At 38.6% G+C, this 24,631-nt stretch overlaps 1 protein-coding gene across 7 annotated transcripts in view; it reads left to right on the top strand.

The window, feature by feature from the left end:
- Positions 1-24,631, top strand: part of LOC121312830 (single-stranded DNA-binding protein 2) — a 117,128-nt gene that overhangs the window by 59,742 nt on the left and 32,755 nt on the right. For all 7 annotated transcript variants that reach the window (XM_041244700.1, XM_041244662.1, XM_041244672.1 and 4 more), the window contains exon 5: positions 23,642-23,731. In XM_041244700.1, the coding sequence (XP_041100634.1) occupies positions 23,642-23,731 (90 nt within the window). The remainder of the gene's footprint in view (positions 1-23,641; positions 23,732-24,631) is intronic.

Below are 24,631 nucleotides of genomic sequence, written 5' to 3'. Positions count from 1 at the left end.
GTGACAGCAAATGAGTATCTTTAACTAGATTAGGAAATGGCTTTGCCTTCTAGAGTATGTGCCTGGAGACTGGCCCATAATGTGATGTTGGGTGGGGGGATATGTGCTTCGGTCTTGTTTGTAACCCCATGCTGGGGACAACAGTGGAGATGCCTGTATGTATGTCACGCTTTAGACTTTTTCTAATATCTTAATTGACAGTGTCAGTATCGTGGTATATACATTAACCCTTTGTTGGCCAGTGTCCAATATATTTGACATTGAGAAAATAGGCATTCAGTAGATATGGGAACATACCCTGGGCAGTAAATGTGTCTGTTTTTTATGTGTACAAAGTATTATGTGACTTGTGTCTAGAAAACTACTTTATATCTGTATGTAGAAACCTCTATATAGTGATGAGACACCAATGATCAAAAGGACTGGGTTCGGGGTGTATATGCACAAACCCTTGTGAAACGTGTCCTGGTTAAGGCTGTATTATTTCACGGTTATCACGGATTTCACAACTTCCCCCTGAATGTCAGTATTTCAAAGAATAGTATAAATTTACATATTTAGTTTTGTCACTTAAGAATAAATACAGCAAGCGTTTGTCATCTTGACGCACTACCTGCTGCACTGCATTTAGGAACCTGGCAGCCGGTTTAGTTTGCTTCCAGTAAGTGATTGAACACACACTGCATAGAGCTACACAACTTCTTTAAAATGTCTTCAACGAAAAAGACACCAGCTGCTTCAAAAACTGGAACTATTTCTGCTAAAGATCGCTCTGTTCTGTAGAAGAAGGGGACATTTCATGTGTGTTATTTTTTACATTTATTTATGTTTTTATTTTGTGTGATAATTCACTTATTTTATGGTGAACATAAAAACATAGTATTGTACAAATAAGCATTTAATGTTTTTTTTGGAGAAGCATTTTAATATTTATGAACATTTTGTTGCATAACTAGATAAAATTATACATTTTGAATGTGACAATGCTATTTTTTCTGCTTTTTAATAAATATGTTTAATCAGGGAAATATTTTTAAGTAGCAATTTTTAGACGGTGAGATTCCGTGAAATAAAGCATTTTTTACAGTGAAAAAAAATACAGCCCTAGTCATGGTGATTTTTTATTTATTTATTTTTTTTAATGATCCAAACACTTTTGGAAATAGAACCTTTAAAGAGGCGAAGCAAAATATTCTTCAAGTGTGATCCTTTAAAATGACGTCCGAAACAGTGTTCCACAGTGGGGAATCGGACCATTTAAATGACAATTTATGTAACAGCAGCTGTTTCCCTAGCCCTTGCCAAGGCTGCATACAGTTTATATAACATCCAAACTTTGATTCTGAACCCAGTTGCTGAGAATGGAGTTGTGTTCTTGTTATCATGTTGTATGAACATATGGAAATGTAATCCAATTTGTACAGCTTTGAAACAATGATCCAAGAGGGTAGGAGGCAAAGGACTGAAGCAAAATGTCAAGCTCCAGGTAGCAATGTTTAAAAGTCAGTGCATCTTCCTGCACAAAACACAAGGCAATTTTCATGCATTTTCTGGCAACTTTTCAAGTAACTACAAGTAGATTTTATTTTCACAGGTTGAGTCATTGATTGCTTTTTTTTAAGGTAAGCTGGGTTGGTGGGCTATGAATTTGAATTAATTTGCACATCACTGGGTTGCTCTTGGTAAAATAATAATAAAAAAACAAATATGTATCTCTTCTTATTTAATTCTTGTATAAGGATTGCTGCAGGGCTCCCCCCCCAAGTTTTAGGGTTATGCTTCAGAGATCAGCAGTAATTTTGTTTCCGGAGGAGTTTATCGTGTTTGAGGTGCATACCGTGCACTGTTACATTATCATTAAAATCAAATTCTACATGACACCAAATTAGATAGCACTGTATCCCTTTCTACTGTCGTGATCACAGCTGTAACCGACTCTAATTTGGTGTCACTTAAAATTTACACCAATCTGCTTTGTGTGCGGAGATACAATCCTCAAGTGAACTGCACTGATTTCCAGCTGCTGCTCCTCACTGACACGCGTCTGTACAGTAGCAGTTGTCTGTGAGACTTGCGTTTGGATTATGCTGTCCAGGATGGACACAACAGCTCTGCATAGTGTAGCTGTTCAGAGAGGGTGTTTGAATTCCCATATTGGCAGAGTCTGCAGTCTGGAGCCTGTTCAAATGTGGAGCTGGGTGGGGACGGCCAGACAGGAGGGTGGGGATGCAACTGGTGAAAACCTTTGCAGATTGCTGCTTAACTAAATGTCAAGCCACAGAAACCACGCCAATCATTAAAAGCAGGAGTTGTGTCCATTTCTTACACTTCTTGAACAACGCGATTCTCTGGGTCTCAATCACAGTCTCATTCCCAGGAGATGCCTGGGGCAGCTGGCATCCAGTGTAACATGAAAACACTGCTGATTTCAGACACCAATTATTACAGTCACAACCGACTTTTTAAATAAACCACATTCTGATACTCCACAAAGTGCATGTTAAATGTATTATTAGGCAGCTGCTGGATTTTTAGAAATGGCCAGTATTTGTTGGAGCTTTTATTTATTTTTTTATGCAGTATGAAAAGTGAGTAGTTTGTTGCTTGAAACTTTCAATGTAAATTGTGTATTTTCATCATCTTATTTGATACCAAGCCTTTTCACCTTATCATATCTGATGAAAATGTTTAAATGAAGAATATTCGATGTTGTCATAGTCTGCATTTGAGACATTAACACTGTCAACACTACAGACTGGAATACAGCCGAGTTCTTAGCTTGTTGGCTTGCATGCATTTTGCAGTCTGGTTCCCTCACCTGAGGAAAGTTCAAAGATTGTACACAAAATGCATTTATATATACATATATACTACTGGTGAAGATGTTACTTGTGCATACTATGTGGCACACATTTTTTTATCTAGAGAACCTGTTATACAGTCATTATAATAAAACTTGTTAGTTGTTATTTTGATATTAGAGTCTGGGAGTATTAGGAGACATACCTGTATGTGATAATGCCACACACTACCTACGTAACAGACTTTAAATAGCACTTATTTTCTGTTTTGTTTTTGTAGAGTAGGTGAATAAATTACTGGCCAAGTATTCAGTCATGCTTTAAATTTCTTCTGTATTATATTTATTGGATTTTATATTTGCCATTTTGTGAATAGCTAATAACTTATCTGGAATGTAATAGCAGTTGTGCTGTTGGCATTCAGTACATGTGTACAGGCTTTATTTGTTGTGTCTAACTGTGTGCGAGTGTGTAAACTCAGCCGCACATGCTCTGCCGTTGTGCATCTGTGTGGCTTAACTTTAATGTGTCTTATCATTGAGGAAAATATGGGTACAAGAATAATTTGATTCTGGTGTAATGCTGTATACCTCGGGGACTGCAAAGCACTCGACCAGTTTCTATGACAACGGATTTCTTTTGCATTGCTGTGAAATGAGGCTAGACGTGATTGGCAGGAGCTGGCTTGTTCGCTGTTAAATATGCAGCTCTGCAGCCATTCTATAAGTAAATGGGAGAGTTAGCTGCAAAGATTCACAATTCAGGGGTTAACTCTTAGACATGTAGCTGAGCTGTACATCTGGGCAGCTGTTCAAGCTTAGCCAAATTGTGTGAAACAGTTGCTGGTTTCCTTTGTTCAGACTTAGTCCTGAGGTGGAGATGACTTGTAAAAACATTGACAAATGAGATGACGCTCTGTCTGGACATAAATGCTCTTAAATTAGTGCATTTACCAAGACTGAGATTAATTGTGATCCTGTTAACCAACCATGTTCCACACCATACCCAGATCAGGTTTCAGTGACTTGTTGGCTTGAATGCTTTTTGCATTTCTCATAATAATAAAATAATCATAATCATAAACTAGATTATTTGGGGGATTTATTAGGGGTGTGCTTTTTGTACATTTTTATGAACGTTTAAGTGCTATGCAGGTGTCAGCGTTTAAATGTTTAACCCATATCTACACACACACACTCCTGTGTTACATTGTGATGTATACTGATAGCCCTGGTTTAGTATTTTCCAAGCAAAGAATCCCGAAATAAGCAAAGTAACATTTTAACATCTCAAAGACCTACTTACAAATAAAATAACATGCATTCACAAAATAATATGTTGAAATTAGGACAGAAATTACATTTTTGATCAGTTAATTTATGGGCATTAGTTAATTAATCAGTAGATTCATCCCTGCACATTTTAAATAAAGGTAACGATCTTATAGTGGCTGTCTTGCATGTAATACTAAAAAATCAATAGAATAATAACATTTAAAAAAATAGCCCAATAGGAATTTGGTCTTTTTAAAAGCATCTGTATTATTGCACTATTGAGATGTACTTGTGCTGGCCCTGTGAAACAAGGTGAATAAACTAAGCTAAACTGAACCTTTATTTATTTATTTTTTTGGATACATTATATTATATTCCAAGAACTAAACAAAACCAATAATAATAATAAAAATGTTTAAAAAAAAAAAGCTTACATATGTTACAGAATCTATTAAATGCACACATTCCAATACATTGTTATATTAACTCTGCTGTTCATTTTTTAAATGTTTTTTAACAAATGATTTGTGTAAAAGTGTACTGGTAAATTAAAGCATATACATAATTAATTTAAACATGCATTCTCTGAATTAATATTGCCATCTAGAGCGTTGTGTTTATTGTGGATGTTTGATTTTTACTGCGTTCAGTAACTCCATCCACAGTAATTATGAAAGTTCATTTCAAATGTGAAGCATTGAACTTGTGTTTTTGTGGATCTGCAATTTTGTTTGGCATAATTATTTACACACTACGGTTTTCTTGTCCGGCTCCTCAAAATAATTCCAAACTTGGCTTTGTCTTTGTCTTTTTCCTTTGTTTAGAGATGCAGTTTTATAAAAAAAATATAAAACAAACGAATGTAATTACAACTTACTTCAGTACACCTGCAGATTCCTGGATGAGGTCCAGTCCTATTCGCTGTTAACATGATGATTGACTGAATAGCATACCACGCCCACAGCAAGAACACCGAGTGCACCAATGAAGCGCCAGATCGACCGAGAGTACAACCTGCCCTCGTGTCAATCTTTCTGTCGCACCAATTAGAAAAACTATTTGAAGGCAACTGCCAAACCCCTTCCTTTTTATAATATCCTTTTACACGATACACAGATACACGACGGACTGCTGTGTAGTGATATAAACCGGGTTTCACGTTTCACAACGGTGAATCAAAGAGCAATGTTTTAATGCTGTACATTTAGTCATTCTTTACATTTAAACACATGCATATAGTTTACTGCAGGACAAACACGTTTTGTATATTTAGTGAGGTGATGTAAAAAGGGTTCATCTTTAGTTGTTGTATTTGTGAAATGTATTCTGTTTTAAAGACAGGGTCTGATTCATTTTCATTAAGTAGCAGGCAACAAATTTAATACCTCCTGTTTCTGAAAAGGCACATCAGAAATTGTGTATTGTTATGGCTTTAAAATATTACTGTCCAAAATCTTTCACTAAAATAGCAGCCTTGAAGGAGCTTTCAAGTTTGAAAATGTTAATATTTACTTGTATAAAATGTTTATTTTGATGTTAAAAAATAAACTATTTTCATTTCTTACAAAATAAAACAGTCTGCGGGCTATTAATTTGTATTAATTTTTTTGTCCCTTGTCCGTAACGGATCAAAACACAGAGAAAATAAGATTAAAAGTGACAAACGGATTAAATGGAAAGTTTGTTGTTTTCATGCCATCTGTTACGGCTATGTGGAGAGGAAGAGCTTGCTCAGTGAGCACCAAGATAAAGGATCCTTAACAAATAAAACAGGCATTTGTGTTTATCAAGCACCATGCCGTGGCCCTGTCCGGTGTCACAGCACAGTAGCGTTTTTAATAAATATTTACCCTAGATCATCAAACTGGGATTTTTTTCCCAGTGAGCTTTTACAGCTGAATGAGAAAGATTTACTGTAGGAGTCCCCATGCTTCGTTTGGCCTAAGGTGCTGTGCAAAAACCAAAGGTTTTGCTATTGATTAAACGGTTATTGATCACCATGGCTTTTATTTTGCAAGCCTCAGTGAAACATTCATTGTGATGGATTAATTGCCGTGGTGCCCTATTTGGACCCTTGCATATAAATGATACCGTGAGCGGTTGCATGTTTTTAATTGTGAAAAGTCTACAATTTAGTTTGCTTCTTGCTTTTTTAATAAGAGTTTCTCGTTGCATTAACAGTATTGCATTGCTATGTGCTGTACAATGATGTGCACATGCGTGTTTTCACTCATGTTTCAAGGCTGCTATTTTATGACTAGTTTGTCGGCTGTGCTCTATTCAGTGGTCTTGTACCACGCTGTCATGGAAAATAACATGCTAACCAGCCCTTTTACCTCTGGTATTTGCACAAGAGTTACAGTTACATGCATTGTGCATTTAAGAGTAGCAGTAAAAGGAAATTCAAGAAAAGGTTTTAACGAGAACGTTTTATTCTGTAATAACGTTAATTGTGCAGGGATTGTATTGTCATTATTTTCAGAGGTTTATATCTTCATAGGGGGAAAAGCTAATGAGTTTGCAGGAATAATTCAATTACAGTATCTGCAGCATTTGTTCATAACCCCCCTGATTCCAGTTAGTTTGAATAAAACAGGTTTCACTGACCTTGGAAATAGCACAAGTCCTGGTATTGCAGTGAATGCCATCACAGAGGGTAACACAGTTCCTGCAGGAAATGAATCGTCTCTTACTAGATTCACAAAAGAATAAGTTGTACCTTTCAAGAAAAGGGAGGGTGGTGGGAGACCTGGAATGCAAGTCGAATTCAGCTCTTACATAAAACACACTATTATTAGTCAAATAAAAAAATATTTACCAGATTCCACAACAGAAAAGCAGGAATCCGCCTTTGTAGTTTAGGTCAGCTACAGTTCTTATTATTAGGGATGTGATAGCAGTTGCTGTCATATCAGTTGGTTTTATATATGAATGCATGATTGAAAGTTATGACTCCTAACTTCAGAATTCTAAATTGTGATGCTGTTAATCAGGGTTGCTTCTTTGGGCTCTATAAGTGCAAGAAACAATGTTGTGTAAGTGTTTAAACATGTAACCTGTTCAATGAGCACAGCAATGCTGAAGCGCTGTATAGTCCAGTCAAACATTTATCTTTTTCTGGCTCTTTATACACTGTAGGGTGCCGGTACTAAGATCTCTTTATGTCATTAACATAGACCTCCCAATCTAATGATGTAAAGGATATGGGGAAGGATTTTCATAAGCAGTGGGCATCCACATTCCTTGTCTCTTAAAATCTCTAGCTGGGAGGCTGAGCATTAAAACAAGTGATATGTTGGTCAGAGCGCAGTGCATGCATGTGAGCATGTGTGCCTTGGTGGCAGTTGCAGGTCGGTTTAACTGTTCTCTTTGCTTATGGTTTTCTTGTCAACAAAATGTGGTCTGAACTGCCTGGCAGTTTTTGGCAAGGCTCCAGTCTAGACTGGAGTTAAATTCAGTGGGAGGATCTCTTCCACGATTTATACTTCCTCCATTGTTCAGCCGCGCAGCGTTGCAAGGCTTCACAGAGACTCGCACCCCTGTTGGTTTTGGCTGGGAGCAAACCGACATGCTTTAGAGGCTGCTGGATGAGGAGCCTGGATTCGTCTGCTTTAATAAAAAATAAAAAAAGTTTTAAAATATTTTGATCTTTGGCACGGATTAGTATCTGCAAAGGGAAATGACTGGATTCCCAACCCTGCCCATCCATCTACCCTCCCTGATGAAAACAATAAAAACAAGAAAAAAAACTAAAGGATTCACGTATTAAAGGTCAAATTGAAACCTCTGGGGAGATTCTGCACTTGTGAAATAGTTTACAGTAAATGAATACTTTATATTATATGTTTACTGTAACTTCTCACCTGTTGAAATATGTGTCTTTTTGTGTAATTGGTTTCTTTTTTCTGCATAGATCATTACTTACCTGGCTTGATAACTAACATTTTTTCACCACAGGGGATGCTTCTGAAAAGACTCCTAAATGCTAAATTTCTGAAGTGAGGTGGTTTTAAATATGATCACTGTGGGTGTGCAGCTGTAATTTCTGTCCCCTCTGAAACTGCAGTCTTGTCTAGAGTTTTTTAAGCCTGCTAATAAATAGTCTATGCGGAAAACAACAATAGAAAACCATGAAGAACACACATAACAGGATAGACATTTAATAAGAAAATGTTACTCAGTATCTCTTTAACCCTTTGATCTCACGGATCAATAAAAGGGGTTGAGTGTGATTTCATGTAGACTCTTGCAAGTCCATTTCATTTACAAGATATCGCAACTGACGAATGTTGAAAGTATGCTGACAAGGCATCTGGTTGCTCAGTATCCAAGACTGCACAACTTCCTTGATGGAATTCAAGACGATAATGACATTAAGATCCTGTGTACTTGTATGCCTCCAGAACAGTGTAAACACTAAATCAATAGGTGGTGTATTGTAATAAAAGTGTGCAGGTGTCAATCTTTGTTCAGCCACTGATTGACTAACTGCATGACCTTTGACATTGCCCCACCGGCAATGCTGGATTACCTGTATATGGACAATGTTAATCAATTTTCATTATTTCAGTCCATGTATTCCATTGAAATTCCCGCCAGTGTGATATATCGGCTTCAGTTGATTCAAGTGTAACTAATTGTCAGGAGTGGAAGGTGTGTCCAGCATGTGGAAAGAATGTCTGCAATTTAAAATTCAGCACAAAAAACAACTTGCAATACTTGCAATGGGGGATCCGAGCATTCCAGAAGATGGCAATTATGTTTTGCCTACAACTAGGCCAGTAAGCATGCCAAAGATCAACACAAAATAATTTGCAGTTATATTTTGTTACATAAATAAGCATTTCCTTGCATTCCTTGAATATTGCAGTTGATGCTTTCTTTATATTCACATAATAAAACTGTTGTGACTCACTTTGCTAGTGCAGCGGACTCATGTTGCTCATTTGAGGGGGTGGGCTCACCTTGTCCACATTAAGGTTAATAATAGTTAATGCTTTTTAAGAGTTGGATGACTGCAGATCATTTTAAAAATAGGGTTGGATGACTGTGTGCAGTTCAATATCTGTAGATCTTAAACATCATAATAACCACAAAACAACTGCAATTTTTTTTCTCTGCTCAGCATAAGACCCCATTCAGAAGTGTTTTTTTTTCTTCCCTTCCTTTTCCCAAACGCTCTGAGTAATTGTTCAGAAGTACGGCCTGAATGTCTGGTGGACTGGAACAGCTCAGCCTTGCTCTGAATTATTAGACTCCTTAGTTATTCAGGAAGTAGTCTAATAGCATTCGGAGGGAGGGGGGCTCATTAGCTTCCTTCCTGAGCACTGTCATTTGTATTTCCTGTTGTAACCATGGCCTTGAAAGCAAAGTGAAGTGAAATGCTTGTCCTTTCAAAGCATGGCATTCACCCGTTTGCAGCAGCAGACCAGTGCTAACCTCTGCTGTTAGCGTTGCTCAACCATCTTTCCCTATGCTTTAATGGTTTACAAACCCTAATATTTAGTATTTAAGTTTTTATTTTAAAATATATTTCTGGCAATAGCTTCTGATTTATATTATTTTGTGGTTCTAATATTTTGCTCTGATAAATATTTTCTGCATGTCTTTGTTAAGGTGCTTTCACCTGGGTTCAGGAGATGCTCTTCAATTCTAGTTGCCTTCCATAGATATTAGTAACATAGGCTAGATCGGCCAATGTGTCTTTATGTAAGTAAGAGCCAACGCCATCTAGTGATGTTGCCCCTTTTGACACATTTCTTTTTGGTTTTTGTGGCAGTACAGGTGCTGTCGATTTATTAATACCAGTCCTGAGCTAGCTTTCATTACACTTTCTCCTGAACGCATAGTGACATACATCTGAAAATAAAAAATGTGTTCACAGATCCCTTTGCCATCACTGAAAGCGTGTCGCAGTGCTGATCACACAAAACCACATACAAACCAGGTGGTAGTAAAAAGAAAAACGATTTTGCAAGATAGTGTGATACATATTAATGTGGTTTAATTCCTGAAGGAGTTAAGAGAAGTCTAGATTCTGCAGTAGGATAATAGTTTAAAGGCATACTTTATCATATGCATTTTCCTAATATACATTTTCTTTCCTGTTTAATTATATGTGTGTTTTGAAAAGATCAGTATTTGTCTACTGTGGCTAGCAACTATTTTTATAAGACCGTAAAATGTGTGGTTTTGTGTTTATATTTATATGCTGAAAGAAGACAAAAAAAAAGGTTGTTGCCATGTTAGGATGAGCAGCGATGCCTGCACCTGCCTTGAGTGCTGCACGTCACAATGTGGTTGCATTTTGTGCTTGTTGATTTGCCTTTTCTAACTACTAATTTGTTTTTAGCCCAGAGTACTGGAACACTGGCTGCTGCTGATGCCTACAGGGCTAGTCTGTGTGTGTCTGTGTGTTGGTGTCTGTGTGTGTGTGTGTGCTACATTTTGTTATAGATGTTTAAATTAGTAAATCAGGTTTAAAACCTCACGGCTCGATAGTAACAGAGACATGGTTAAGTACACAAGGGAATGGCAGGACATGTATCGTTCTCAGCTGGAAGTTTAAACCACCTGTCCACTGGTACAGTGTTTGTGGTTACAAGGGGACTGGTGAAGCTCAGTGGTTGGAGTTTGTTTTTTTTGTTTGTTGGGTTGAAATCCTCATATTGGAGGCACATAGGAAGTCCATTGGAGAAGCTGGCAGTGGTATAGCATGGTAAAACCAGCAGGGTAAACCACTGTAAAAGCATAGTGAGTAATGCTGTTTTGCGCAAGTGCAGTGAATTGCCCGACGGTAGTAAAGATTTGAAGTGCCATGGATTTAAAGTGAAGCTAGGTATGGGTATGGAATATCAGAGTTCCCTTAATGAATGTACAGTATTCTTGTTGACTGGGTTCACTTTTTTGTCATTTTCTTTTTGTCTATCACATCCTGGTGACTTTTTAAATCAGTTTAGCCTTTAATAGAGCTACAGAATCGTGTCCAGCCTCCCAAGTACAACCTGGTGTAAATATTAACATACCATCCCCACCCCCTCCACAACACTCGCACAGTAGAAAAGTCACTCCCATAATAGAACTTCAGATTCTGATTGAAGCAGAGGTTTTATTGAGAGGACCGAGAGTAATTACGGCTTTAGTTCCACTTGGATGTAAGACCATAAAAATCAGTGTGTTGAATACGAGCAATCCCAACTTGAACACCCAAGAGGCTGCCCTTTCTGAAGGTATGACTTTACAGTCATGATAAACAAAACAACAACAGTATCTTAAAGGGGAACTGCTTTTGAGTTGTGTTTTTGTAATAAAGTATAGTTAAAGGTAAGCACATGTACTGTAAGCAGTGTAAAACCCAGAGAGGTATGGTAAAACATACTATGGTATAACCATGTGAAAACTGCAGTTGCAATGCCAGTTTACTATTGTACTCCAAGGCAGCTCAGGCAGTGTCACCTATTGTCTTATCCACAGTAGAAAGCACCTCAAGCACTGGTAATCTTTCTGCAGTAAACATCCACTGCTTGTTGCAAGTTAGCAAACCAAGCCCTTCAGTCTTTTCACTTAAAGCATCACAAGGTGTCTGCCAGCACCCTCTGCTCTTTGAAGTGGTTGTATTGCAGCTAGCAGAGTAATGTACCTGTATCCGTACCTGCCCTGCACTTCCACTCACCTGATAGGTCTCAATGTGCAGTTTCAAAAGAAACGTGCGTTACGGCGAACGTTTATTTTCATTTTAACATATTATGGGTCTGATGTAAGGATACTTGCAAAATGATTTGCGGTTGCAAAACACCCATGTTGCGGCCAGAATCAGGGTTTTGCATGCACAAACCGTATTTAGCTGTTGTAAAGTGGGACTTTAGCGGCCACTAGAAATGGCTTATGTAAAGAATGGTTATGTCAGCCATTCTGCACCTGTTATCAAATTTACACTTTGCCGTCATTAATCCATTTAAATGATATTGAAGTGTATGCAAATGAAGAAAAGAGCATGGAATTGGGTGGGGATCTGGAATACTAAACGAGAGCCAACATTATAATCAGATGTAAGGATTGCTGACCCTCCAAAGACTTTGCACTTCCTCTTACAAGGTGCAAGCCATTGTAGAAGTGAGTGATTGAGAGCTGTATAAAACCACACCCCTTCAGAGGCCTGTCGCTGTGGTACACTTCCTGATGCGGCAACACTTGGCTCTTGAGAACAGGCAGGAAAACCATCGGAGGAGAAGGGCAAGACACAAAACCCTGCATGCCCAGGGTCAAGCCCAGGGTCACTTTGCTTGGGATGCTGGAGGATGCGGTGGTATGGTGTCATCGTCTCACTCCACAGGTCATGCTAGACCTAATAGCTGAATTTCACCTTTTCATCACCTGGTTGACTTTCCCTCCACTATAGAGCAATGGTTCCCAAACTGGGTGGCGAGACACTGGTGGGTTGCAAGAGGTATCGGGGGTGGGTCACTGAACCAAACAAAGTAAAACATTAAACATATTTTAATTTGAAATTAATCAGAAAATAATTACCCTAAAAAGAGAAAACATAACAGAGAAAAGATAAGATAACTAACAAATAATAAATTATATACCACAATGTAGCCCCCCACCCGATGTAAAATGGTCTGGACCAGAAAGCTGTCACATGCACCTCCTGAACTTCCCCTCACCAGTACGCGGTAGTTAGGCTGCTGGTGTGTGTTTACGCAAACCACTTGTTAAAATTGGTAAGATTTTAAAATGAGGGCGTACTAGCGATCTAAGTAAAAGTCCAATGCCTCCACCTGCAAAGAAAAGGAAATGTGACCACCGTTACTTTGGGTTTGGCGTTATTGTGTGGTACTGAAAACGATCCAGCGCCGAAGTGTGTGTTATGCTAGAAATACTTTCAAAGGAAAGTATGAAGGCTTACAAATTTAAAAGGCATTTAATTAACCGTAATGCACAAACATAAGCATGGTTTATTTACTAGAAAGAGGGCATACCCTGTTTTTTATTTTTCCTTTTTATGTATTTGCTTGACAGATGTCCTTATGCACGGTGACTTAGAGGTGACACGGTATTACATTAAGCTAAGAAACAAGCAGTACAGCTGTTTTTGTTTGTTGGTTTGTTTGTTTGGTTTGTTTCTGTTCTTTTTTTTATTGTGTACAGTGTGTTTGTTTCAGTAGGATATACAGGCAGCCCTCGCTCTTACGACACAATTGGTTCCTGGAAGTCGCGTCGTAAATCGAAGCACATTTTCTAGGAACAATGTTATAAATTGAGGTTACGTTCCTGACTCTTCAGCCAGATAGTACAGTTTTACAAAAATGACCCGTTATATTGTACTCATGCAAATATTTATTTAACTCTTTACACTCAGCCCGGTGGTTATGCACATATTACTTAGACATCAGCCTGGCTTGTTTAAAAGTACAGACTCGGGGCTTTCCGATGACGAATTGCGTGTGTGTGTGTGTGGTACTCCTAGCAGGAAATACGATCGCCTGAAGTTAGGCCCTCATGTGACAGGGGTCACTGCTTCGGAGTCAATTGCTCTTATCAGGAATTGTTAACGGAAAGTTACATGCATTAAAAACCAAAACCAAAATAAAACGCTAGACTAAGTCAGCGCGACCACGACAGTTACTGAAGTTCAGACACCGAGCATGCGCACACGACGCATTGCTCAGGTCTCGCCGTGTCGTAAATGCCGTATTGATGTCGTAATGTCAAAGCTGGGTAATAATGCAAAATCGGTGTAAGTGCCGTGCGTCGTAAGTCGAGGATTGCCTGTATACTCATGTTTGCTTTGCAGTGTGTATGCGCAACTGCTGTTAAAATATACACTGCTAGAAACGTTCGCCTTGCTTCACTCGGCACCATACATGTTCAGTCTTGGCTACTTTGCTGTGCACCCAGCCCTGTGAAGAAATGTCAGCAGATATAAGATTGCAGTTCCCTGAACGGCTTGGTGAAAGTTGCATGTTCGCTATTCAAATAGATAAAAGGGGCGCCATCGCCGAACGTGCACAGCTGCTGGTTTTTGTACGTTCCGTGTGGCATGATGAGTTTATTGCATTTTTTTAATTATTATTAAATATAAGCTAGTATAAAAGCCTCAGAAATAAAAACACTGGTTATAATAATTATAGGTTTCCGTTATTTTTTTAAATGATTCATTTGAATTGACTAAATATTTTGAACTATTTAAAAAAAAACGAAGGAGCTGCAAATGCCTCTACATAGTATGAAACTAAGTGCAATTTTGCCCAGAGTGCAATTGTACATGTTGTATTTCTATCGGTCGTCTTCCACAGTGAAATACAAGGTTGTGCTTGCAGAAAAGCAGAGTGTATGAGTGCGTTTTAGAGACAAGCGTTTTGTATTTGTGCTGGTAGCTTTTCTGTTTTACTTGATAAAATACAGCAAGTTACTATTATAATAATTATTTTCTATCAGTCATTTTGTGTAAGTGATTTTTAAACCTTTATTCTTTCTTTGTATTGCTGCACTGTTTTGGTTGGTACTGTATGTATATGTTTTTTCACACTATCTCACTGGGCATGGGTCCCAGAAAAGTATCTGGCTGCTCAGGTGGGTAGTGAGTTGGGAGAGTTTGGGAATCCCTGCTCAAGAGGACCATATGGCCTTTTTGGTAGCATAACTGATGTTGACTGCGGCTTTTCCAAATAACTGAATTTCATGCAGAGTGACCTCAGTTGTAAGGACCATCTTTTCCTCCTCAGAAAACTTTTCTTTTCCGTGCATCAAGAGGACTTTGCTACCCTTCAAATTTTTTTTAGTTTGGTTTGATTTTCGTGCTCCACGAATCTCATACAGCGCCTACTGCTCTCTGTACTCCTAACTCGCCTCACCTCTGGGCTGTAAGTGCAGCCGCTAAATAGCCTGATTCACAGGCAGCGCTCATTGTGACCTTCACTATCATGATTGCAGCTCATTTTTGTGTGTGGTGACTAATTTGCATTGCTCTTAAGCTTACATAGGCCACAGTGCAAAATAACCTGCTGCTGCAGTTGTTTGCACCACGCCTGTCCTTACATCAGCCCCTCAGTGTGGTGCTGCAGCACATTCTTTCTTTCCCTCTGTTTGCGAGCCTTGCTGTCAAGTAGCGCTGCAATTTCTTGGTTATTTCACCTGGAAAGTGAAATGGTCCCCTCCTCCCTTTTTTAACAACATTGTTAAATAGCGTGTTTTCACCCCGTAGACAAATGAAATGACCTAAGAAGTGAAAAAATAACATTGTGAGAGTAAGACAAACAAAATGAGAATTATCGTCAGCCTCCGGTAGATCCAGGTGTCAAGGTTAGGAATTAAAGTACATGTGTCCTTGAACATGTGCTTCCTCCAAAACTGTATACTTGACACTACTGTAGCAAAGAAACAAGCAAACACAATAAACAGCTCCTAGCAGCCATTGTGATTAAGCCCATGTATTCCACTTGTACATTACTACTGTAGCACTATACACTGTATACTCATTGCTTACAGTGTTTATTTTCTAAACATTTACCTTTTAATTTAATTTAAACTTCAGGTATGGTGCAAATGAGATGTTGTCGGGGGTAAGACTTGTGGTATTCCACCCATGTCACTGATACACATGGTTAGTTTCACCTGTGTGGATAATTAATGTTATTAATTGCTTCTAATTAGTACCCACTGGCTAATGAAGAGAGCCATGTACTGTAGGCAGACTGTAAGGGCAGAAGCTCAGCGTGCGGTTGTATCTTAATTGTTTAAAGTGATTGTAATCTGCTCAGACAGGGCCACAGATGAGGGTGATGCACAAATCAATAAACAATTAGGTTTCATATTAAAACCGAACTGATATGAAACAGTGAGAATGCTGGGAAGCAGCCCCAGAAAGTGTAGCTTGAACACAATTTCCACTTGGGAAATGTCTTGGAAGAAAACAGTAACCTCACTTATCATTTTAGTTTGACTATATTGGTACATTTAAGTGGAAAACGTACATCTGTTATGTCTGTCTGTCTGTCCAGCTACTGCAGCATTACGGTTACCACTATATAGAACGTTTCTACAGTAGCTGGCTGCTCCCAGAGCGCTTAACAAATGAACACATAATAACAGATAATAAAGGATTCCATGGTAATCTGTTAATAAGAATAAAAAGGTGCAGTGAGAAAATGATCCATTGTTGCCAGCAGTGAAATTCACAAAGGACACCATGGATTGGCATATGGCATGTCATCTTATTGATTTACCCCATCATGTCTGTACATGTAGCGAATATGGAACAAGATACTTGAGTTTCCGGATGAATCCTGTACCGATCAATACATGATTTAGATTGCAGTGTAGGTCTCCAAAGAATGCTGTGATAATATAATCCCAGGTTGAACATTGTAGTGCACAAGTTCAATCTGTAATTTGTTTACTTGAGTTTGTTGTACTGTGCACCGCTGCATGACTTAGTGACATGGTAACATCTTCAGTAGGGGATTAACAATTTTTTGTGGAAATCTGGCTTGAGATCTGCTGTGGGTGGTGCGTGGTTCAGCTGGCCTGGGAAAGTCTACAGATTCCATATATTTGCAGTGATATTTCAGGGCAGGTCATGTTGATCATTTAATGAGCATTCTATAGTGAATCACTGATGCTCTAGAGTCATTTATTTCAATCTAAAACAAGAAAGCACAATCAGCAGAATTGAGCATGTTTTTTAGCTTGTGCATGGAGTAGATGAGCCCAAGTTTGCATTTGCAGTTTGCATTTTTTGCAAGCTAGTGTGTACAGTACATGTCATTGAAACATGATTGAGTGTGCTGTTGAAGCTATAGCTTGGTAAGTACACACCAGTAAGTAACTGACATACTTTATTTCAGTAGTCCTCACCAAAAAAAGGTTTTCTGGTACAAAGGTTTGATATATTTTCATATTTTACTTGCAATACCAAACCAAAGTTAGGTAAGGAGGCAACCTTAGAAGTCACGGGGTTAGGGTCATGTTGACGTGACCTTGTTCAGCCATAGGAAATACACAGATTATGGTGGGTAATGCACCTAAACACACACTCACTCAGGGAAACTGGAAGACTTTGGGTTGCTGTAGTGATATGTGATATATGATGTGTTTTGGTAAGTAGATTACATCTGTACAGCACAAATCACAAACGGCTTTCCCAAGGAGCGCGTTCCAAGGATGGAATTTGATTGACAGATGCTGTGCAAGCTGCTCGGGTGGGGGGATGACGGCACATACCCATGCCTTGCTGGAGCATGAGGACGAGAGTGGCTGGAAGCAGTGAGCTGGAAATGCAAGAAAATAATGTGAACCTATTCCCACTCCCCACTGCTGCAGCAGTAGACTAACTTCTCGGATACAGCAGTTATGTACATGGGCATAACAGGAAAGAGGTGCATCAGAAGCTGGCATCATTGCCAGGTGATTGTGTAGCATGGCAGGAGCCGTGAACCTGGTTGCTGCCTGGCACTCTGAGATCTGGGTAAACCAAATAAGTTGATGGTGCAGTGTCTTTATTTTTACCTCAGGTATCTGCGAAGTGCAAGCCAAGAATCAATCCATAGAAATAAAACAGAATTATGAGCAGTGCTACAGTAAACAGTATTATTAAACGCAGCAAAGATTTTTTTAGTACCTGCACTAAAGAGTGTAAACCGGATCCTCTTTAATATTAGCATCTTTTATCATATGCGTGAATATAAAATGTGTGCGTAATTTAACACAGCCTTTTAAATTGCAGCTTGGCTTTGTAGTTTAGTTGATTTTTTATCTGTATAACAGGATAGCACATAAATCTTAGCAATACTAAAAGAAACTGGTTGAATTTATTATGTTTCTTTTAGGATTTCTAAGTTTTTAGCACTAATAGTGTTTAATGGTTGTGGATGATACAAAGGCATATACAGCACTAAATGCACAACTTCATTATAAGTGGTCTTTTATATATGAATGATGTTTGGTGTGTATACTTTCAGCCAAGGCCTAGCCCATTAGCTGCCCAGATTTAATTTTTTTTTTTTTTTTTTTTTTTTTTTTTTTTTTTAAAGTCACCTAGTTTTATATAACCCAAATGTATTAAGCTAAGCACTAAACAAATAACAACTACTGATGAGTGAAAATAAAAGTTAATGAACTAATGAAAGCAAACAACACATGCCCCATTGCCGTAATCATTAAACATGCCTATAACTCTGCAGAGACTCAGTAGCGTGGGTGAGATCTGTGTGGACAACGATGTTTGGTATAATTTTCAATCTGCACTTCCTCTATAAGAAAAATAACATACCAGTGTCCCAAGAACATATAACCTATAACATATAAATTAAAAAATGTACAAGCGAGAGGAGGCTATTCAGCCCATCAGTGCTCGGCTTTGTCATAGTGGGTTTAAAGGATGCCAACGTGGCTTGGTAACCTATACCATACCCTCACTCTGTGTAAAGAAATGTCTCCAACCCTTTGTCTTCAGTCTGTCTCTGCTTGATGCCTGCTGCAGTCATGGGGTTTTTCTGGAAGACCTGAATGGTCTTTGTACCACGAGTTAACACCCACGTAAGTGCTCACAAGAACCTAATGAATGTTTTATTCAGGGTTAGAAAATTCCCCAAATCTTAACATGCCTGGTCATTTTACACACCTTAAGTGTGAAACTGAAAAACACTTTTCTGCTACTGTTGATTCCACACCGATAGAGGACTTCTGGACTGCATGTCCTGCTGTGTGTCAGCAGTGTGTCTCAAATAAACTTTAAAGAATGCTCAACATTTGCTGAATCTCTGATTAAACGCTTTGTTATTTCCTCCCTGTTTCGGTAATCCATTGCAAATGCAATCAGTGATCACTCTGACAGCAGTCACAATTTCTGCTGTTCACGCAGGTGCACAGGGAAGGAATACTAGAACACATGAGATGCTGGCTGGAAGGTAAAAATACTGAAGTTAAAATGTGTAGTAAAGTGATCGCTTGCTTTTGTTTTAGGGCATTGAAAAATTGTAGGTACCCAAATCGGGCATGTAATCAATATCTTTACATGCCCTGCCGAAATTTGTACATGCCCCGAACATGTCGGACAATATAATTTTCAGACACTGATTATTATTTTTTTAACCACGTGTCATATATCCCTCAAGATTGCATTTGTGTGTTGTTCAGTTGCACAGTAATTGGTATGAGCTTGCTAAGCTTCTCTGAGTCTAGCATTGAGGACTAGTTAAAACGCTAGAGTTGGAGTGAGTGCCGCTCACGCATTGGCGACTGATGCGGCGGTCAATTTTGAAGTTTCACATTTAAAAATGGCAGAGTCCAATGATGCGTTAAACTGGCTGGGTTAAAATGGTGTGCAGTCTGTCTCTGCTATTCTGCAGAGATGTGATCTGGAGGTGCAGTGTGGGAAAGCGGATCTTGCAGTGGGTATTAGTAGTTGTTGAGGCAGCAGAGCGGAGCAGCCTCTGTCCCTGGGGAAATTGGAGGAGGGGTATTCTGTCACTGCTCGCCTTGCTTTTGAATATCATTGCAGCTTTTTGTAGGAACAACAGAAATGCTTGCTGTACTGAAGGGTTTCTCTGTAAAAACTGGCAGTAAAGCTTTAGACAGCTTTAATATTCAGTGCATATTCGGTTTTTCTATGCTGTGTTATTGAAAAAAGGGTAAATGACACAGGTGTCTTTAATACTTCTTTAAAATGTAATTTTTTTAAAGGGAATCATTAGTTCTGTCAAATCCTCAAATCCGGTAGATGAATACAGTTTAATTTTACATGTCAAAGCATTTCTGTTGTGTTTTTTTTAATCTTTTGCTCAGGTTTGATTACATTAAGGATTGTTTTTTTTTGTACTGTATACCACAGTATTGGAAAGAGAACATGAACAATCAAAAATGTACTTGTTTTTACAGCAAAGTTGTTATGTTCACATAAACAAAAGCAAACATATTTCTTGATGCCTGCCCAGGACACATATCTACCCATCACTTGCCACAGGAAGCACTATATTTAGCCTGTCTATTTAAGAGAGTTGATCAGCCTTAAATGCCAGCTATTGTTAGGAAGGCAGGGTTTGGCAAACCATACCAGGAAGCTCCAAAGAATGACTAGAACTGTTCTTCCCCAAAACAATGAGGATAATCAGGGAGACTGGTCCTTTCATCCCACATAGTTTCCATAAAGGAAAGCGGGAGGAATTTAGAACTGGCACACACTCTTTGAGTTCATTACTGGTGGCAAGGAAACAATGCCCTGTCCAGTTAAGTCCACTGTGCAGGCTGTAGTCCATAATTGGCCAGATTTATTTATGAATTTATCTTGTTTCATTTGTATTTTTAATGTGTGTGTGTTTTTTTTTTTTTATTGTTTTTTTCCCCAGAATTATTTTTTCTATTTTCTATTTTAGTCATCAGATTCTTGTGACAAAGTTTTGAGAGCTATGTTGAGGCCAGAGGGTTGCTTAAAAGTTCTCAGGATGTGTTGAGTGAAACAGTAAATTTATATACAAAATGAATAGAAACAAGACCTAGCCCAGTTTAAAACGCTTGTGCAAGTTTAGCATATTTCAAATTGAGGGAAACCCATTTTTTCCAAATGCTTTTATTTAAGAGTAGGTTTTGTTTTTCAGTTTTAAAAGTATTTTTTTTTTGTTCTATGAAAAGGTCATGCTTGATTGTTCAACACATTCAGCACACACTAGTTCATAGTTTTCCATTACTAGTACAGGGAAATGGGGGATTTTGCCAGGCACCCTTGAATATTTCCAAATATTATGTCTGCTGCATGGATTTCTGCAGTAAAGTCAACTGCTTAAAAAAAAATAACAAAGGGACAGATACATCTCTTGATAAACTGCATAGTGCTGTGTGTCCTGAGCTCTGTTTCCAGCATTCATATTTGAAGTTTCCTGTTTTCTGAGCAGTACAGTGTGTGTTCTGTTCCAGACACTGCCTGAGCAGTTCTGTACAGAGTGATGGATTGGAGAAGCAGGAGTTTGGAAATCTGCACCGTGGTGGTCTTGCTCTTTTGGTTTTCATGAGTGTTTGATGGATTGCTTGGTTTTATTGTGTCAGTATTTCAGCAGAAGAAGTTGATTGAAGTGTTATGAAGAGAGCGGCTCCTGACAAAGGCCATGAGAGCGTACTGTAGAGGCACGTTCCCTTCATCGTTTTCAGTCCTTGATCTTGTAACTTGCCGTTTTAAACACGATGATGAAGGAGGGAAGTTTGATGCTTGTGGTTTTGGCTTTCTTAAATCAATGATCTACCATGTGTCAGGACATCACTTTTCAACTTACTGCTTGGCCCCCAAGCCATTCCACTGTAAGCGGCCTGTTTTGAGTTGGCATCTTTTCTAAGTGAAGCTCCATACTTCAGAAATTGCGACTTTTTCCTCTGTTGGTAGTTCTTTCTGCATTACACTTTTTTTTTTTTGGTCTGCTTTTCGCATGTTGGCTTTTTAGAATATAGCTGTAGCACTGTTCTCGCCTGACCTGAACACCAGTGTTCTCCTGTGTACAGATGTCTGGACAAATACAGAAAGAGAGACGAGCAAAGCATCTCGGTAGCACAGGTGCTGATTCTTTTTCATTTCAAATGAAACATTATTGCTGACTTTAATACAATTATCAATTTGTTACAACCCTAGATTGAAATTCATTATCTCCTTAATATCAGACCTAAGTTCTGCCTTGGTGTCTACATTATTAAAAAAAAAGATCATTTGTTAAATGCCATGCTGAAAGATATCATTCAAATTATAGATAGGAAGGCTTGCTGTACCTCATTTAATTCAGGCAAGAACCCAAAGCTGAGATACTGATGTGTAGTCCCTCCCCTGTGCTCCATAAAAGCAGGTAGTCTCTTGCAGCCCCCAACTACTAAGCCCCCCCAACTAAGTTTTAGGAAACAGTTCAGTAGTGAAAATCGGGGTCACAGCGCTGTGTTCAGACAGATACAATTTAGAGAGCAGGACTCTGCCCGTATGCATCTACTCACTCAACACAGTTAACCAGCTTGAAGCAGCTATCCACAGCTCAAGCAGATTGGGCAGGGGATAGTTGAGTTCTGGTGAGTGACTGTGATGCACTTCCAGAGCAGAGCTCCCCTCGCCCTGAGGGCTGATTCTGTAATGTTAGATCACTCACTGCGGCTTGGTGGAGGAGATGATGCCACCACACTGTTTGAGAGAAGCGATAAGAAACTTACCACAGGCATCTTTGCATCCAGGCAAACCCTTAACCTTGATTCTGAGGGGTGAGGACAGGCTCTCTGCTGGACTGTTGAGCGCTTTTTGTATCAGTTAGCGTGGACCTGTCAGTGACTTACTCTGTGTGTTCTTTGCAAGTGAAAGCAATGTAGGCGATTTCAACAATCACCACCGTGGTTTATGTGTGAATATATGTTCATATTAGTAGTGCATTTGTCAGGGATAAAGTAGAGGCATACTTAATGCTTACATGCAGTACAGTACTGTGTTGGTCACTTCAGAGTTGTACATGTATCTTATTCAGCTGTGGTAAGTCTTTGTTAGGACATTCTGTATCACATGTCATTGAGAGTATGAGGGGATATATGGAAGAGGCTGTCTATGCCTGTACACATTTACATTATGTATGTATGTCACACTGTTACTTGGTTTACTGGAAGTGAATATTGTTTAAGGTCCAATGAAATGAATGTATTAACTTTGAAATGACCCTCATTTTAGTTATTCTCCGCTATGTACCCTTCCTGTTTGACTTGGAAATTGCATATTTTTTAAATGTTTTACTAAGTGTTTTTTTTTTTTAAATAAAATAAAAAAAAACCTTTTAAATGCATTAAAACACAACAGATCGCGTCTGTGTAGTGTAATAGATTAAAAGACTCTGTATATCACTTTCTACTAGTGAAGAGACTAATCTTTTGTCACCATTTATAAATTTCTTTAGCAGTGAAGTGGTTGATTTATATCAATTAGGTTTGTTGCTTAATCCGGAAAAAAAGATACTACGGCCAGATTTCCTTTAAAAGCGTGCGTGTGTGTATGTGCGTGCATGTGTGTGTGCGTGTGCGTGTACTTGCACGCTCTTTTTTAACTAAGATTACAAGGTGCATAACTGTTCATTTAGTGTTATAACTTTTCCATTCAAGCGTGCAACACATTGCAGATTAACACATCTTAACTTTCTGGAAAATATGTAGCATTCATTTGTAAAAGAAGTGCATTTGAATATTAATAGTTTTAAGAATTATCTCGGTCTATGTTGTGTCTGAACTAGCAGGTTATTAATAATTGCTACTATATAAAAAAAAATAGTTTTTTAATATACAGATTGAGTAGGGATTTTAAACTTCTAGGTTATGTATTTGCTTTAAAAATATTTCTGTTTAAAAGCACATTCAATTGTATTTTGTGGCCCCAATATTAGTGTCAATATTACAATTGTTTACGTGCCATTTGAATGTGCTGTACAATTGATTTAAATATGAAAGACAAGCAGAACGCCTCCAGACAGAGACAGTTCTTTGTAGAATGTGGAAATCCTGTTTGCGCAGTGGGATGCAGTTTTGTGGCATGTGGTAACAGAGGCTTGTTTTTTCTTTGCTCTTTTCCAGAGTGCCGCGGCAGCTCCCAGTCCAGTGCTAGGAAACATTCCCCCCGGAGATGGCATGCCAGTGGGGCCTGTACCGCCGGGATTCTTCCAGGTATAGTACAGCGAGCAAGGATACTCGTGAGTCCAGCAGCCTGCCTGCCTGCCTGCCTGCCTGCTTCTCCCAGGAGAGCACACATCAGGGGCATTTGCAGTGTAGCATAGGGTGCTGCACAAAGTCAGAAAGCTTTTTTTTTTTTCTTTGTGTTCTATGTCGGCTGCCACTTGAGCTACCTAGTCTTGCTGCAAAACACCCAAAACTGCAACACCACCAATAACAGTAAAATAAATAATGTCATGGCAGTCATTTAAATATTTTATAATATAAATGCTTACAGAAAGAACATATTTTCAAAGCATTTTGGTTTTTTTTCAGTACTCTTTATTTAATAAAAAGTCAAAGGGAAGGTTACAAAACAAGAAAAACAACCTTTTAAAAAAAATAAGAGTTATTTAAGAATGTAGTAAACGCTTTGAGAATATGGCCATATTCTTAAATCTGTGTATTTTTAAGAAACTGGCTGTGTTTCTTACAGCAGGCAATGATATGTATAATACAGATGCAGAGATCTGTTTGAACAGTTAGCAGCTATCTTGAGCATGCTGTGTCTCTACGCTTGTAAAGCAACACTGCACACCCTGCATGTAGCAGTAATTACAATTTTGACATGCTTATATATTGGGGGTCAAGTTAACTGTTCCGTGTGCAGCTTTACTGCCTAAAACAGGAGTGGGTTGACAATAGCTCTTGAAGACTTCAAATTGGTATTAAATCGCCAAAAACATCATCCAGTTTTTCAGTGTTTTATAACCCTATGGTTTATAAACGAAATGCACTGGTGAACATTATAAATTCCTGCTCAAGAAGGAAGCATGCATTCCTTCAATATTACTTCATGGTTGGGTGGGGCATTTCTGAACACACAGTCTTTATCAGAAAGTGCATGGATGTTGT

Source organism: Polyodon spathula, chromosome 1 (genome assembly GCF_017654505.1).
Source record: "Polyodon spathula isolate WHYD16114869_AA chromosome 1, ASM1765450v1, whole genome shotgun sequence".
NCBI classification, from domain to species: Eukaryota; Metazoa; Chordata; class Actinopteri; order Acipenseriformes; family Polyodontidae; genus Polyodon; species Polyodon spathula.
The sequence above is the reverse complement of the archived record's forward strand: the minus strand, read 5'-3'. Positions and strand labels throughout refer to the sequence as shown.